The sequence below is a fragment of the Camelina sativa genome, chromosome 13 (genome assembly GCF_000633955.1).
Source record: "Camelina sativa cultivar DH55 chromosome 13, Cs, whole genome shotgun sequence".
In the NCBI taxonomy this organism is placed as follows: domain Eukaryota; kingdom Viridiplantae; phylum Streptophyta; class Magnoliopsida; order Brassicales; family Brassicaceae; genus Camelina; species Camelina sativa.
The window spans coordinates 3,821,796-3,838,995 of record NC_025697.1 but is presented as its reverse complement, the minus strand read 5'-3'; the positions used below and the strand labels follow the sequence as shown (position 1 = coordinate 3,838,995).

General features: G+C 39.3%; 3 protein-coding genes and 2 pseudogenes across 4 annotated transcripts; all 5 read left to right on the top strand.

Moving 5' to 3' along the window:
* On the top strand, positions 15-1,167 carry LOC104734972 (transcription factor HEC3-like). The gene has a single exon (XM_019234767.1). It carries the CDS (start codon positions 63-65, stop codon positions 738-740), a length of 678 nt encoding a protein of 225 aa, XP_019090312.1. The 5' UTR covers positions 15-62; the 3' UTR covers positions 741-1,167.
* LOC104734971 (histone acetyltransferase of the MYST family 2-like) lies at positions 2,374-5,162 on the top strand. Of its 2 annotated transcripts, XM_010454669.1 has the most exons (9): positions 2,374-2,725; positions 3,040-3,128; positions 3,230-3,289; positions 3,371-3,580; positions 3,829-3,897; positions 4,106-4,267; positions 4,349-4,442; positions 4,528-4,670; positions 4,776-5,162. In XM_010454669.1, the coding sequence occupies exons 1-9, from the start codon at positions 2,422-2,424 to the stop codon at positions 4,977-4,979; spliced, it is 1,335 nt and encodes a 444-aa protein (XP_010452971.1). In that variant the 5' UTR covers positions 2,374-2,421; the 3' UTR covers positions 4,980-5,162. The 2 variants fall into 2 exon arrangements, with proteins under 2 accessions (XP_010452971.1, XP_010452970.1); XM_010454668.1 differs by having other exon boundaries at positions 4,106-4,442.
* On the top strand, positions 7,515-10,534 carry LOC104734970 (beta-D-xylosidase 3-like). Its single transcript, XM_010454667.2, has 6 exons — positions 7,515-7,979; positions 8,176-8,463; positions 8,581-8,750; positions 8,838-9,286; positions 9,376-9,786; positions 9,868-10,534. The coding sequence occupies exons 1-6, from the start codon at positions 7,545-7,547 to the stop codon at positions 10,452-10,454; spliced, it is 2,340 nt and encodes a 779-aa protein (XP_010452969.1). The 5' UTR covers positions 7,515-7,544; the 3' UTR covers positions 10,455-10,534.
* Positions 11,333-14,105, top strand: LOC104734968 (annotated as a pseudogene).
* LOC104734967 lies at positions 14,676-17,186 on the top strand (annotated as a pseudogene).

Below are 17,200 nucleotides of genomic sequence, written 5' to 3'. Positions count from 1 at the left end.
ACACATATGCCTCGAGCTCGCCCCAGGCATTAAAATCTTCACAAATCAAACAAACATAAAGTATGAATAATAATTATAATAATATGAACCCATCTCTCTTCCAAAATTACACTTGGAACAACATCATCAACAGCAGCAACAACAAGAATGAGCACCATCATCATCAACATCATAATGATCCAATCGGTATGGTCATGGACCAACACACCCACCTCCATATCTTCAACCCTTTCTCTTCTTCTCATTTCACTCCCCTCTCATCTTCCCTCGCAACCACCACTCTTTTCTCCGGAGATCAAGAAGACGACGAAGAAGAAGAAGAGCCTCTAGAAGAACTCGATGCTATGAAGGAGATGATGTACAAGATCGCAGCCATGCAGCCGGTCGACATAGACCCAGCAAGCGTCAAGAAACCCAAACGCCGTAACGTCAGGATCTCCGACGACCCTCAGAGCGTGGCTGCTAGACACCGCCGTGAGAGAATCAGTGAGAGGATCAGAATTCTCCAGAGACTAGTGCCAGGTGGCACCAAGATGGATACGGCTTCAATGCTCGACGAAGCTATACGCTATGTTAAGTTCTTGAAACGGCAGATCCGGCTACTCAATAATAATCCAGGAAATCCTCCTCCCCTGCCGCAAGATCAAGCTTCTCAGGCGGTGACGACAACGTCATGGGTTTCGCGGCCACCACCGCCAAATTTTGGCGGTGGGGAAGGAGGAGGAGGGGAATTGATCTAATCAAGGTGACATTTCCATTAATAGTAACTATATTATGCTATAAAGTGTGAGTAATGGTGCAATTATGGAAAGTGTTTATATATATTAAAATGGATACGAAATAAGAATTTGTTAGGATATATAATATATATTGTTGTTGACCGAGAAATGGTTGTGGAATAATCATAACGGTTAGCTTGAGTTGTGTACCACCATATATTTAATATTGTTATCATTTTCGTATATATATAATTCATAATAAGTTCTTGATTTGTAGTTTGGTTGTATACAAGTTTTGGCCGGGCATTTTTCGGGAATAAGAACCATGACGCCATGAAAGAACCCTATTTAAATAGTGTTATCATTACTGTGGACTTTTGTCTTTGTATACTCTCATCGTATATATATATTTGTATTCTATTGTATTCTTTAGAATTTATAGCATATGTATGAATCTACTCCATTACCTCATTTTTCGTCTTGCGTATACATATCTCACATTCGAATGTTTATATGTAATAATCATGATTACATAAAATATATACACTTATTATATATATCAAGTACAAAAAATAGAAATGGGTATGAAGAAAATATTCGATTACCACTAAACAAAAAAATAACAAATAATATATAGTCTATAAACGTATCCATTAGACTTTTGTGAAATAGCTAACGACATATTATATTTAGTATTGATAAAAACGTTTATCATAATGAAATATAAGATCTCCATAAACGATATACTATTTTGTTATCAAGTCAAAAACTCATGTCTAAATTAACCGATATATATACATATAATCGTATAAGCCAAAGAAGGAGCATATTGGGTACATTTATATAGAGGATGGTGCAGACTGCAGAGAGAAAAGTGTACTGGCTCGTTTGTCTTCGAATTAATTAATGAATATGGAAGTTCAATTAAAACAGTTGCAATCTCTTTTTACCTTCCCAATAATAAAAAGAAAACCTATGACAACAAACAAAGCATTAAAAAAAAACAAAAGAAGAACAGAGCTTTGCTCCACACTTGTTGGTAAAAAAAACTCAGAAAGTAGCAGAGAGACACACTAAAATCTCTGCTCTTTGTTTACTTCACTTCGATATTTCCGCTGACTTTTGTGTCTCCTCAGTCCTCACATTCATAGAGTTTTAATGAAAAGACACAACGAACTGTCAGTGAGATTCAATGAAACTTATATCCATTTTGCTAACGAAATCATTTAATAGCTTTTTGCTTTCTTTTCGTGACAACATAGTTATCTAGATTCATAGCCTAGCTAGCTAGAGATAAATACAAGAACTTAAACGTCTAAATTAGCTCAAACAGCCATCACATACAAAGAGATTTAATACAAAGAGATTTAAAAAAACCGATTCAAATTTTTTTTTTTTTTTTTGGTGAAAACAAAAATGATTCAAGATACATAGTTCTTACATGATCAAATTTATCTGACTAATAACAGTGATCAGTTTGATTTATATACATATGGACTTGGCTAAAAAGATGTCCACAACATTAAATATCAATAATTTATTTCTCGGCCCGTAAAGAAGGGCCCAAGTTGCGTGAAAAGTAACATCTGATGGGCCTAACTTATTTCAAGCGTCCGTTTTGATCTCTCTAGTTCCTCTCTAAGTCTCTAACTCATATCAGAGAGAAAGCCCACCCGGTAATCTCCGCCGACCCGACCGAGAAATGGGATCGTCAGCAAATACAGAAACTAACGGCACCGGACCGCCACCTTCGTCGTCGAATCAAAAGCCTCCGGCAATGAACGGAGGTGATTTGTCTCATCCTCCTCCGTTAGCTCTTGATCAGGCGATCGTAATGTCTGATCCGTCGAAGAAGAGGAAAATGGTAATGCTTCCTCTCGAAGTTGGCACTCTCGTGATGTGTCGGTGGAGAGACGGCAAACACCATCCCGTGAAAGTAATTGAGCGCCGGAGGATACATAACGGCTGTACGAATGATTACGAGTATTACGTTCATTACACTGAGTGTACGTCGTTTAACTCCCCCATCACGTTTTGATCTAGGGTTTTCAATTTTGGTTGATTTGTACGGTTGAACCTCAAAAAGGTGGAAATTTTTGTCTAGGGTGTATAATGTAGGAAGTTAAATTTCGAGCCTTTATCTATTGGGTCATTAGATTTGGCTTCAAAACAAGCTGTGTGAGATTTTTGAGAAGGAGATTAAGTTCTGCATTGAGTAAAGTGATTATAAAGTTGGTGGTTGTTAAATCTTTTGATGGAATCATCAGTGTGTGTATGTTTTGAATGTTTGATTTTAGTGATTTGTTTTCTGAAACTGCAGTTAATAGGAGACTGGATGAATGGACTCATCTGGACCAACTAGACCTTGACTCGGTAGAGTGTGCTGTAGATGAAAAAGTGGAAGAAAAGGTGCTTTCTTTAGTTTTTGTGTTGTTTAGTTGCATAAGTCTCCGTAAGTTTTCTCTTCTACGTTTTTCATTGAGCAGAGAATTATGTCTTATGTTTTCTAGGTAACGAGCTTGAAGAAGACACGCCACCAGAAGAGGAAGATTGATGAGACTCATGTAGAGGTGAGTGGTAATTGATGCCTTTTCAAGGCAATTCATGGAAACATCAGGCTTAAGTTGATTCGAGATTTTTGTGTTATGTAGGGTCATGAGGAGCTGGATGCAGCAAGTTTGCGTGAACATGAAGAGTTCACGAAAGTGAAGAACATAGCAACAGTTGAGCTTGGAAAATATGAGATTGAGACTTGGTACTTCTTCCCTTTTCCGCCAGAATACAATGACTGCGTGAAGCTCTTTTTTTGTGAGTTTTGCCTGAACTTCATGAAACGCAAAGAGCAGCTTCGAAGGCATATGGTGAGCAACTGTTTTTCTTTATCTTTAAGTCAGCATCATAACTTTATTTCCACTGCGAGGTTCAATATTTTTTGGTTTCACATCCGTTTTCTCTGTTCTTGCATTCCAGTTTCATTTCTGAAGATAGTAGCCAATCTTTTAGATTCTGTTGAATATTTTCACCGACTTGCATATCTATATTCACGGTTCAGTAAAGTTGCATTACCATTTTACCATACTTTTATTTATCTTGTAGCTTTTCCCTGCAGAGAAAGTGTGACCTGAAGCACCCCCCTGGTGATGAAATTTATCGAAGTGGTACCTTGTCAATGTTTGAGGTAATATCCCGAGATCTGTATCTGGTATTGTTCTTGTTTCACTGGAAATGATGTTTATATTGCTAACTTTATCACCTGTTTTTTTTTGTATATGGATGCTTATTAGTTATTATCTCTCATTTGGTTATGTTGTACATCAACAAGTAAATCTTCACCAAGCAGAAATTTTTCCAAATATCTTTTCTCTAACTGTACTCCAATCTTACAGGTTGATGGCAAAAAGAACAAGGTTTATGCACAGAATCTCTGTTACCTGGCAAAGTTATTTCTTGACCACAAAACTCTTTACTACGACGTTGATTTGTTTCTGTTCTACGTTCTTTGCGAATGTGATGATCGAGGGTGCCACAAGGTTGGATACTTCTCAAAGGTAATACAGCACATTATTTACAGATATGTTTGGTTTCCATTGTTTGGTTTGTTAATAAAACGTAACTTCTACTGGGTACAGGAGAAGCATTCGGAAGAAGCATACAACTTAGCTTGCATTCTAACCCTGCCTTCGTATCAAAGAAAAGGCTATGGAAAATTCTTGATAGCCTTTTGTGAGTTCTTTGACACTTTGACTCTTTTGGTCTTCTCAACCCCATTCCGATAAAAACAATGACCGATTGCCCTTCTGAGTTGCAGCCTATGAACTGTCAAAGAAAGAGGGAAAAGTTGGGACACCGGAAAGACCCTTGTCGGATCTAGGCTTACTAAGCTACAGAGGTTATTGGACTCGTGTTCTATTAGATATCTTAAAAAAACATAAAGGAAACATTTCTATCAAGGTTAGATTGTGTTTCAGAACGATAGAAATTCGTAGGCTAATCTTGATTTCTGTGATCTAATTAAGGATCTGCCCATCTGTCTCTGTTTCATGTACAATGATGTAGGAGCTGAGTGACATGACAGCGATCAAGGCGGAAGATATATTAAGCACACTTCAGAGCCTAGAACTGATACAGTACAGGAAAGGACAACACGTGATCTGTGCGGATCCAAAGGTTCTGGACAGACATTTGAAAGCTGCAGGCCGAGGTGGTCTTGATGTAGATGTTAGCAAATTGATTTGGACACCTTACAAGGACCAGAGTTAAGAGTACGGCACGCTCTTCTTGTGCCATTCGATTGGATTTGACTGTGTAAGTATCTTCGTTATATAAAACGGGCTTTCTCCTAAAATGTCTGTGTAGTTTTACTTGTATATGTTGAATCGTACTGGGAATGGTGTTTATAAACATCCCTTATAATGGGAAATCTGAAGCAACTTCATTGTTTCATCTTTCTTTTTTTCTTTCTAGTATATGTGACCATTTGGACCTCTAGTTAACTAACGTACACAAATATATGCATTTGTGGTTTAAAGTGAAAAATGTTCGGAAGATACATTATTGAAATGTAGCAAACATCATTTGTAACTAGCAATGCAAAACTCATACTATTTTGATAGTGAACAACAAACATGAAAAAATGAGAAAAGAAAACAAAATATATCATGGAATCAAATATTTATAAATGGTGTAAACAAAAAATTGCAGTATTGATCAAAATATCATTTCAGCTGGTTTTTTTTAAAAACAAAATGTTTTAGTTTAAAATACAGTATCTATGCAAAATGATGATGTTGATATTCCACGATAGAAGCCAACTCATTTATGTCTGTATCCTCCAGTTAAAGTCCACATCATCTCATTCATGACCAACGAACCTAAACTTTTGATTTTAGGTTTATTGGTGCCAATGTGGTCCATTCCATTGTTAACATTTTGTGTATATATTCTCTTCTTTATTGAAACAGTGAAACATATCGTGATAGCCCAAATAGTTTCGTCTTCTTCTTTTGTTAACCTATAGGCTATGAATTAAGTTTGATATATACAATATGAGTTTATAAAGTAACCATACAGTCAGTCCGATTTTGCGCCAGATTTTCGTTGTTTTAATTAGATGACCAATCGTTATCAATATTTAATAATTTTCTTACGTAAATCTAGAGTTTCCAAGTCTTGCGGTTGGTCACACTACTCAATAGATTACAAGCTCAAAATAGAGTTTTAATTAACCATCAGAATATGTGAAATGTTGTATATATTGTGGATTTTTAATTCATGGAAACCCCATTAGATTCTTGAAGAAGAATTTTGAGTTTTTAAAAAGTTATTGTAAAGTATATCAATATCATTTATAAGATGTTCTCAATACGATATATTAGAAGACAAAAAAAAAAGTGATTGTATTTTGAATTTCCGAGTTTGCTATTGAATTAGTATCGTGTTCAAAAAAGGCAGAGATATATATATAGCTGCATCAGCATGGCTGCATGCTTATGGGATGCATGTGCCTCCGAAATTTTTAGGTTAATTTTGTTTTTATTCAGACTTCAGTGTACTACGAACACACAATCCTACCATGAACAACTCAGCCGCACATAGATTATAATTTACTGTTTCGTTGAATTGTATTACAAAAAATAGAGGAATATTCACAGTTATTAAAATAAGAAAAAGACATGACACCTAATTTCTTATTCCTTCCATACTACTAACTTTGTTATTTTAGTACGTCGAAAGTAGATTTGCCGTCGACCAATCAAGAGACAGCTATGTATTCTGCATCCAACAGCAAAGTTTGCTCAAAATGTCTGCTGATGGCACTGAAAGCCGCAAACCTACTAACGATTCAAAATAATACCCAAAATAGAAAAACACCTTTCTCGTACATATATACTCTTATTCAAAATAAAAACGAATTATTATAAACGCTAACAGCTGTTCTTTTAACCGATGCATATGCAACCATTTGTGTTTTAATAACTACCTATGTCTATATTGACTATGTAACCTCGATATGTCATATCCATACTTTAAAATAATAATATATGACCAAATCATCCAAAGTCTTTGCATATAGGTGAAATCGAACTTTACAAATTCAAGATGTTTTGTCCAATCCTAACAATTTTGAAACAATAGTGTACATAAAGTTTTGATCACAACAATTCTGAGGTCAGAAAATAATTAATCATTATGATGAGAAAAATTGGTATCTAAATAAAAGGTGTTTGGTTACTAAGTATGCTACTTAACTAAAAAAAAAGCAATAAGTCGATAGATCAGATAACTATTTATTTGGTTTTGTTAAAGTGAGTCATGAGCATGGCAATGTTGGGGACATGGAGTGACGGTGTGTCATGCAAATATAAATCTATCAGCCACAGACTCAGAAAACAATGAAGGCTGGTTACACTTAAGTTAGGGGCTTGTTTGGATGGATCACTAAGAAGTAAAAGGCAGTAGCCACAGAAGAAAACAACATGACATAAGTTATATGGACAATAATCACTAAGTTTAATCAAACAAAAAAATATATGTGTAGAGACAAGAATTTAGAAAACCGACTATGAAATATGTTTTTGTTAACATAAAGACTATTAACCTTTTTCTAACAGAGAGCAGGAAATGTCATTATTATTCATAGTGACATTTCATCTCGAAGGCTGCAACTTCTAAATAAATACAAAAATATATATAAACAACTTTTAAAAATTGTTATCTTAAATTAACAATGTGCCAACCAGCGTTACCACTTTTGTTAGTATATAACAGTGATCAGTAGACAATAAAAACAAACCAAAGAAAAAGAACTCGAGGCGAAAAGATACAATGAGTTCTTCTTGGTTAACAAGCCGAAACAGAGCACTCTCCTCTGTTTCCACTCTTTTCCTCTCTTTCCTCCTCTGCATCTCCGAGCAATCGAACGCTCAGTCTTCTCCGGTATTCGCCTGTGACGTCACCCGAAACCCTTCTCTAGCCGCGCTTGGATTCTGCAACACGGGGTTGAAGATCAAAGCCCGAGTCACCGATCTTGTCGGAAGATTAACGTTGGAGGAGAAAATCGGGTTTTTGGGGAGCAAAGCTGTCGGCGTGAGCCGCCTTGGGATTCCGGATTACAACTGGTGGTCGGAGGCACTTCATGGCGTCTCTAACGTCGGAAGTGGTACTAATTTCTCCGGTCAAATCCGTGGCGCCACTAGCTTCCCACAAGTTATACTCACGGCCGCTTCTTTCAATGTGTCTTTGTTCCAAGCCATTGGCAAGGTGAAAGAACTATCTCCTTTTTAATTTTCCTCATTTTTGGGTATTGTGACAATTCACTCATTATGCAAATGAGAGATTTTGTTTCTTAGGGCACAAGTAATGATTCTTATATAATATTGTTTTTTGATGCTTTAGACAGGAGTGTTTTCTTGCTTTTACCTTCAATAATTTTTTTTTTTTTACATATTGGTTTAAGGTTGTATCGACGGAGGCGAGGGCAATGTACAATGTGGGATTAGCCGGTTTAACGTTTTGGTCACCGAATGTGAACATATTCCGGGACCCAAGATGGGGAAGAGGACAAGAGACTCCAGGCGAGGACCCAACACTCTCGAGCAAATACGCGGTGGCTTATGTTAAAGGTCTTCAGGAGGCTGACGGTGGAGATCCTAACCGTCTCAAAGTCGCCGCTTGCTGCAAACACTACACCGCCTATGACGTTGATAATTGGACAGATGTCCATCGTTTCACTTTCAACGCCGTGGTAAGAAGAGAGAGTTTTTTTGGATTCTTTGAATATTATGGAACTTTTGTTATTGGTCACATCAAATACATTTCATTGTTTTATTATCTGTTTTTTTTTCGTGTTGTGTTGGATTAGGTGAACCAACAAGATATGGCTGATACGTTTCAACCACCGTTCAAGAGTTGTGTGGTTGATGGGAATGTGGCTAGTGTCATGTGTTCTTACAACCAAGTTAACGGTAAACCGACATGCGCTGATCCTGATCTGCTTTCCGGTGTGATCCGTGGTCAATGGAAGCTAAACGGGTAAGGTTGCTTTTTTCTAGTTGTTTAGTTCAATGAATTAAGGGTTTGGTTCCCGTTTATAAAATCATCGGTTTGGTTTTTTGTTAGATACATTGTTTCGGATTGTGATTCAGTAGATGTGTTCTATACAAACCAACACTATACCAAGACTCCAGGGGAAGCTGTGGCCATATCTATCTTGGCAGGTTTGGATTTAAATTGTTATCATTTCACGGATGAACACGCATTGGAAGCGGTCAAGGCGGGTGTGGTTAACGAAGCAGCTATTGACAATGCGATTTCAAACAATTTCGCCACTCTGATGCGTTTGGGGTTCTTCGATGGAGACCCCAAGAAGCAGCTCTATGGTGGTCTTGGTCCTAAAGACGTTTGCACCGCTGAGAACCAAGAACTCGCTAGAGATGCCGCAAGGCAAGGCATTGTCTTGCTTAAGAACTCTGCTGGTTCGCTTCCGCTCTCACCTTCCGCCATCAAAACGTTAGCCGTGATTGGACCAAACGCCAAAGCCGACGTAACGATGATTGGAAACTACCACGGTAAATTGTAAATAACACAAACGAAAGAGTAGTGATCATTGTCTCGATAAGCGTAAATGTGTGAAACCAAGAACGTATTTATCTTTCAGGTGACCCATGCAAGTACACAACACCGCTTCAGGGACTGGCAGAAACGGTGACGTCTACCTATCAGCCTGGCTGTTCTAACGTGGCGTGCAAAGAACCGGATATAGGCTCAGCCGCAGCTCTGGCAGCTTCTTCGGATGCTGTCGTGCTCGTTATGGGCGAAGATCAAACAATTGAGCAGGAGGACCTTGACCGGGTTGACCTGTATCTTCCCGGGAAGCAGCCAGAGCTAGTGACTCAAGTGGCTAAAGCGGCAAAAGGACCGGTGGTGTTAGTCATAATGTCCGGTGGAGGATTTGACATTACATTCGCCAAGAACGATGAGAAGATCACAAGCATTATGTGGGTCGGATACCCTGGTGAAGCCGGTGGTCTCGCCATCGCTGACGTCATCTTCGGTCGTCATAATCCGAGTAAGACTCTGTTTTCTCCCAGGTATAAACCGGTTCGGGTTTATTAATTTTAAATAACCGGTGGTTTTATCTTTCGGTTAGGCGGGAGTTTACCGATGACGTGGTATCCGCAATCCTACGTGGAGAAAGTTCCGATGTCAAATATGAACATGAGACCCGACAAACCAAACGGGTATCCGGGTCGGACTTACCGATTCTACGCCGGAGAAACCGTATACGCCTTCGGAGACACGCTCAGCTACACTACATTCGACCATCGGCTAATCAAAGCTCCACGACTCGTCTCTCTCAGTCTCGACAAGAGCCACCCTTGCCGATCGTCGGAGTGCCAATCACTGGACGCGATCGGACCACACTGCGAGAACGCGGACGAGGGAGGATCGGGTTTCGAGGTTCAATTGAATGTAAAGAACGCTGGAGACAGAGAGGGCAGCCACACGGTGTTTCTGTTTACCACGCCGCCGGCAATACACGGGTCTCCGATTAAGCATCTTCTAGGGTTTGAGAAGGTTCGTCTGGGGAAAAACGAAGAAGCGGTGGTTAGGTTTAACGTCGATGTATGTAAGGATCTGAGTGTGGTTGATGAGATCGGAACGAGGAAGATTGCTTTAGGCCATCATCTTCTCCATGTGGGAAGCTTGAAACACTCCTTGAACATTACTGTTTGATCCGATGGATCTTTTTATTTTCAACTGGAAAAATATTAAATATATTATTATGAAATAAAATGAGATAGGAAATTAAAATTGTTTTTAAAAAAAATTGTGGTTCACACTACAAAAATAGTAAATATATATATATATATCCATTAATGAAATAAAATGAGATAGCAAATTAAAAATGTTAAAAAGAAAAAAATGGTGGTTCAGGCTGGGTACGAACCAGCAGATCATGGTGGATCAGTGTGGCGACGAACCGTGGTCCATCCACTGCTTAGAGTGGGAGGTAGTCGCTGCTCTGTGAAGCTAGCCTCACGCATTACCCTCCAACTTTAGGAAAGGTCCGAACCAAACCTTTGCTCAGTTCGTAACCACTCACAGCTTGGACTGGGCGGTTCGAAACCATGCCAACAACAGATCCGGCCCGTCGGTCGAGTCAGCGTTCCACCGTCTTATAGTCCCCACTTGGGTTACAAGCTCTCGTTACATAGCTCGACGTTAGAGTGTTGATTTGGTGCAATATGTAAAATGACAAATTTTGAGTAGAGAAACCGATGTGGGATATTGGAGAAGGTTGACTCATTGACTGTCCCACGATTAGATATATTATCGACCAAACTTAGGCAGATAATGATAATTACGTTTTCCTTATTACAAGTATTTGAATATGTGTTGTTTTATGCCATAAAAGGATACTTAATATAAGTTTGGGTAATTGTGAAGGATGCTTTGACTCCACCAAACCTCTCAATACAAAAATCTTTATAAGTCAAAGATGATTAATGATGAAAATTACCAAAAGCAAAGCATTCAAATATATTCTTGCATTTTCTTGTTTTATCTATGATTTAACAAGTAAAACAAATTCAACATAAAAAGCATATACAATGGGAAGAAGAAACAGAGCACCCTCCTCTGTTCTTCTCTGTTTCTTGCTCTACATCTCTTTTGTCTTCGAGTCCTCAAACGCCCAGTCTTTTTCGGCTTTCGCCTGCAACGTTTCAGGAAACAATTCTCTTGCCAGGTTTGGGTTTTGCAACACCAAACTAAAAATCGAAAGCCGAGTCGCCGATCTCGTTGGGAGTCTAACGTTGCAAGAGAAGATAAGATTTTTAGGGAGCAGCGGAAACGGTGCTAGCCGCTTGGGGATTCCGACGTATGAGTGGTGGGCAGAGGCACTTCACGGGGTATCTTTCATCGGACCAGCCACTCGTTTCACCAAGCTTGTCCCTAGCGCCACATGCTTCCCTCAAGTTATTCTCACCGCTGCTTCATTCAATGTCTCTTTGTTCAAGGCTATTGGCAAAGTACAAGAATAATATAATATCACATTTCCTTGAACTTTTCCACAATATGTTAGATGACGGTTGCTTTCTTTGAAAAATTAACGTTAATTATATGAATTGGTTTAAGGCTGTGTCCACGGAGGCGAGGGCAATGTACAATGTGGGATTGGCTGGATTAACGTATTGGTCACCTAATGTGAACATATTTCGTGACCCGAGATGGGGAAGAGGACAAGAGACTCCAGGCGAGGACCCAACACTCTCGAGCAAATACGCGGTAGCATATGTTAAAGGTCTTCAGGAGACTGACAGTGGGAATCCTAACCGTCTAAAAGTCGCTGCTTGCTGTAAACACTCAACCGCCTATGACCTTGAAAAATGGAAAGGAGTTTCACGTTATACTTTTAATGCCGTGGTAATTCATTTTGATATTTGGTCTGATTTAAGTACATTTATAGTTGTATGATCTCCCGTAACTGTTCAGTGTGTGTTGGATTAGGTGACACAACAAGATTTGGATGATACATACAACGTACCATTTAAGAGTTGTGTGACTGATGGGAAAGTGGCTTGTATCATGTGTTCTTACAACCAAGTTAACGGTAAACCCACTTGCGCGGATCCTGGTTTGCTTTCGGGTCTAATCCGCGGTCAATGGAAATTAAACGGGTACGTAGAAAAAATAGTCTCTGATTACCATATCTAATTCTACGATGGGTGCGGTTTCAAATTTTTTTGGGTTTGTTTTAGGTACATTGTTTCGGACTGCGATTCATTAGGAATATTGTATGGTGCACAACACTATACCAAGACTCCAGAGGAAGCAGCAGCTAAATCTATACTGGCAGGTTTGGATCTAAATTGTGGTTCTTTCTTGGGTAACCACACAGAGAATGCGGTCAAGAAGGGGATGATCAAAGAAGCAGCTATCAACAAAGCGATTTCAAACAATTTTGCTACTCTGATGCGCCTAGGATTCTTTGACGGTAACCCTAAGAATCAGCCCTATGGTAGTTTGGGTCCCAAGGACGTGTGCACGGCCGAACACCGAGAACTAGCTGTAGAAACCGCAAGGCAAGGCATCGTCTTGCTCAAGAACGTAGCTGGTTCGTTACCGCTCTCTCCTTCCGCCATCAAGACGTTGGCCGTGATCGGACCAAATGCTAATGTCACAAGAACAATGATAGGAAACTACGAAGGTAAATCCATAACTTAAAATCGAATTATGAACTAAAACATGGAATGTGAATCGAATCTAACTGTTCTTGATTCAGGCGTGGCTTGCAAGTATACAACACCGCTGCAAGGACTTGAGAGGACTGTGTTGACGACGAAGTATCATCGTGGCTGCAACAACGTGACGTGCTTAGCGGCGGATTTAGATTCAGCTGCGGCTCTGGGCGGCATCTGCGGATGTGACGGTGTTAGTAATGGGAGCCGATCAATCTATTGAGAAGGAGAAATTAGATCGCATAGACCTGAATCTGCCCGGAAAACAACAAGAGCTTGTGACCCATGTGGCCAAGGCGGCAAAAGGACCGGTGGTGCTAGTCATAATGTCCGGTGGAGGGTTTGACATTACATTCGCTAAGAACGATAAGAAGATCAAAAGTATCATGCGGGTCGGATACCCTGGTGAAGCCGGTGGTCTCGCTATTGCTGACGTCATCTTCGGTCGCCATAATCCGAGTAAGACTCTTATTTAACCGGTCCGGTTTACAATTGAATTTTGGTAACCGGTGAACTTTTTATATTTGTGGTAGGTGGGAATTTGCCGATGACGTGGTATCCTCAGTCCTACGTGGAGAAAGTTCCGATGACGAACATGAACATGAGACCCGACAAATTAAGAGGGTATCCGGGTCGGACTTATCGGTTTTACAGCGGAGAAACCGTATACGCCTTCGGACATGGGCTCAGTTACAGTAATTTCAGGCACCAGCTTCTTAAAGCTCCGAAGCTCGTCTCTCTCAATCTTGAAGAGAGCCACGCTTGCCTATCTTCGGAGTGTCAATCACTGGACGCGTTCGGACAGCATTGCGATAACGCCGTCGGTGGAAGATTGGATTTCGAGGTTCAACTGAAGGTAACGAACGCCGGAGACAGAGAAGGGACACACACGGTGTTTCTATTCACGACGCCGCCGGAAGTACACGGTTCTCCTATTAAGCACCTTCTAAGTTTCGAGAAGGTTCGTCTGAGGGAAAACGAAGAAGCGATGGTTAGGTTTAAGGTCGATGTGTGTAAGGATCTGAGTGTGGTTGATGAAATTGGAACGAGGAAGATTGCTTTAGGCCATCATCTTCTCCACGTGGGTAGCTTGAAACACTCCTTGAACATTAGTAGTGTCTGATTCTAAAGATTGATTTCTCAAAGGAGAGATGAGTATAATTTGTTAGAAAAGGTTTGATAAACAAAACAAAAAAAGAGGAAAGGTTCGGTTTTTTCCCTTTTCTATATATTTTGGGTTGGAAAAAAATGGAAATTTATATCAAAAATAAATTATTTGAGGTTTTCTTATTATTTTGAGTGACTATCACTAGACCAATCCATGATACAGAACTGTTAAACAGAGCATTCTTTAAACACAAAAGGAACAAAATTTCAGATATTTTGGTAAATCGCGTCTTGAGCGATTTGTTTGAGCGTTTCTAAATTAAAAAAAATGATTAAAATTAATGTACCTTTTTTAAAAACAAAAATTGAAATTTTCTAGTCTCTTCTTCTTCTTCTTCATCATCTTCTTCTCGGTCAACGCCAAACAAAATCGTGATCGTCGCCGTCGAAGCCTATCTTTATCGTCGTCGTCTTTTTAAAAGTCGAAAGACGTAAAACAATGGTACTTGTTGTCTCCAGGCTTATAAAAAAAGAAGAAACCAATTTGAAAAAGCAGAACAACGACTTTCGAGGAGTTTAATAATGGAAAAAAGGAGCAGATACTACGAAAACACACTTTTTATTATTCCAACTGGGTATTTTATTTTGTATGAACAGTTCTTGTAGCCAGGGAAAAAAGTTTCGATCTTGCTAACTCTTTTAACTTTTTGTTTTCTCTTCTTAAATCCCGCTGAATATTTTAGGCTTTGAGTGCAATTTGTGAAGAAGAATTGGAGATGTCGCCTGACGGAGAACTTGTTCCGGTGGATTCATCATCGACGGTTGTAGCGACGAAGAGGAAGACATCTCAGTCATCGAGGAGTTGGATTTCTATAGACGCGACAGGGGAAAAAACTGTGCTTGACGTTGACAAGTACGTGATTATGCACCGTGTTCAGATCCACGCTCGTGATCTACGGATCCTTGACCCAAATCTTTTTTACCCTTCTGCTATTTTGGGTCGAGAGAGAGCCATTGTTCTTAACTTAGAGGTTGGGACTTTGTTTTGTATGTTTGTTTGTTTGTTTGCTCCTCTGCTTTTGTTTTCTAGTTTAATCCATGTTTTGATTGATTAGTGTTTTGTTTTGGTCTGATGCAGTATATAAAGGCCATCATCACTGCTGAAGAGGTCAGAATCAGTTTACTTTTTGTATATGTAGTGTTCTTTCTTACTGGCTTGTAGCTAAATGTGAACACTTTGGAACATTTTCTTAGTGATGATGGTTTTGTTTGGTTACTTGAAAATGCTTTACAGGTTTTGATTCGGGATTCGTCTGATGAAAATGTTATTCCCGTCCTAGAGGAGTTTCGGAGACGCTTGCCTGTTGGAAGCGAGGCACACGGTGGTCATGGAGATGGTGATGTGGGTGAAGAAGATGGTACGTACCAGTCAACATTTGTCATCTTAAGCATTGAACCATTCATTCTTTTCACTTTTGGTATTTTTGAAATGTGGTGCTTCTTGTTATACTGTTTATTAGAGTCTCCGTTTGAATTCCGGGCGCTAGAGGTGGCTTTGGAAGCTATTTGTAGTTTCCTAGCTGCAAGGACAACAGAACTAGAGAAGTCTGCTTACCCTGCTTTGGATGAACTTACCTTGAAGGTAGGGACCCTACCGTAGGGTAGCTAACTCAGCAATTATTTTCATCACTACTCCGTTTCCAACTTTATTTCAGTTGATGATGACCATTGTTTCATTTTGTAGATAAGTAGCCGTAACTTGGAAAGGGTTCGTAAATTGAAGAGTGCCATGACCCGATTGACAGCTCGGGTCCAAAAGGTGAGCATATATCACTGTGAAATAGAGTCTATATTTGTGTAAGATACTTAAGCCTCATGACACTTAACTCTGTCTTAGAGTGAGTCATAAACTCATCTTGTACTTTAAGTATTATCCCTCTTCACATGTTTCATATCAACCTCTAGGCTAAAAGAGACTCGTTAAAAGAAGCATAACCTTTTGCAGGTAAGGGATGAGCTTGAACAATTGTTGGATGATGATGGTGATATGGCTGATCTCTACCTTACGAGGAAGCTTGTTGGTGTATCTTCATCGCTTAGCGTTTCTGATGAACCCATTTGGTATCCTACGTCCCCAACTATTGGTTCCAAGATTTCCAGAGCAAGTAGAGTAAGTTTAGCCACGATTCGCGGGGACGACGAAAATGATGTTGAAGAAGTTGAAATGTTGCTGGAGGTTGTGATGTCTACCATTGTATATATATGTGTTATCAGCTACATATGAAATCTAAATAACCTTTTGATTTTGTTATACAGGCATATTTTATGCAAATCGACAGCACTTTGAACAAATTCGAATGAGGTATTGTTATCTTCTTGTTCCTGTTTCTTTTCTAGTGGTGAATCTGTGTGACACCTCTTGACTTAGAAAAAGTATAATTGTAACATGATGCAGCTACGTGAGTATATTGATGACACAGAGGATTACATTAACATCCAGGTAAGCCAAAAATGAAAACTCAGAATGTTATGTACATGTAATCTCTCTTATATAGGCTATATATATAATCAATGACTGTTTATTTGCAGTTAGACAATCATCGAAATCAGCTGATTCAGGTTAGAGTGGATATAAAAAGAAAGTATAAGACTAGTAAATGTTTTCTTTGATAAGATTTTGATGTGTGTATAAAGCATACCATGTATATATGGCTGTATGTATGCAGTTAGAGCTAATGTTAAGCTCTGGAACCGTCTGTGTATCAATGTACTCAATGATCGCGGGAATATTCGGCATGAACATCCCCAATACATGGAACCACGACCATGGATACATTTTCAAATGGGTAAGAGTCACGTTTCAGTTTCCAGGAGTCTAGATTGGTCATTACAGCCTGATATCATTGGTGTGTGTTTTTGTTGTTGTTGAAGGTCGTGAGTCTCACGGGAACGTTCTGCGCAGTCTTGTTCGTGATTATACTGTCGTACGCCCGGTTTAGAGGGCTCATCGGATCTTAATGATAAAGAGAGGGCAATTGGTACAGGAATTTATAGGCAGAGACTAAGTATGTGAGGAGCAGAGCTTGTTTTTGGGTTTCTCTCTTCTCTTCTCGTCGGCAATTTCGTTAATAT

Coding starts and splice junctions, on each gene's coding strand:
- LOC104734971 (XM_010454668.1), top strand. CDS start 2,422: ATGGGATCGTCAGCAAATACAGAAACTAACGGCACCGGACCGCCACCT. Junction 2,726..3,039: donor TTACGTTCATTACACTGAGT/GTACGTCGTTTA, acceptor CTGAAACTGCAG/TTAATAGGAGACTGGATGAA. Junction 3,898..4,105: donor GTACCTTGTCAATGTTTGAG/GTAATATCCCGA, acceptor CCAATCTTACAG/GTTGATGGCAAAAAGAACAA.
- LOC104734972 (XM_019234767.1), top strand. CDS start 63: ATGAATAATAATTATAATAATATGAACCCATCTCTCTTCCAAAATTAC.
- LOC104734970 (XM_010454667.2), top strand. CDS start 7,545: ATGAGTTCTTCTTGGTTAACAAGCCGAAACAGAGCACTCTCCTCTGTT. Junction 7,980..8,175: donor TGTTCCAAGCCATTGGCAAG/GTGAAAGAACTA, acceptor TATTGGTTTAAG/GTTGTATCGACGGAGGCGAG. Junction 9,787..9,867: donor CTTCGGTCGTCATAATCCGA/GTAAGACTCTGT, acceptor TCTTTCGGTTAG/GCGGGAGTTTACCGATGACG.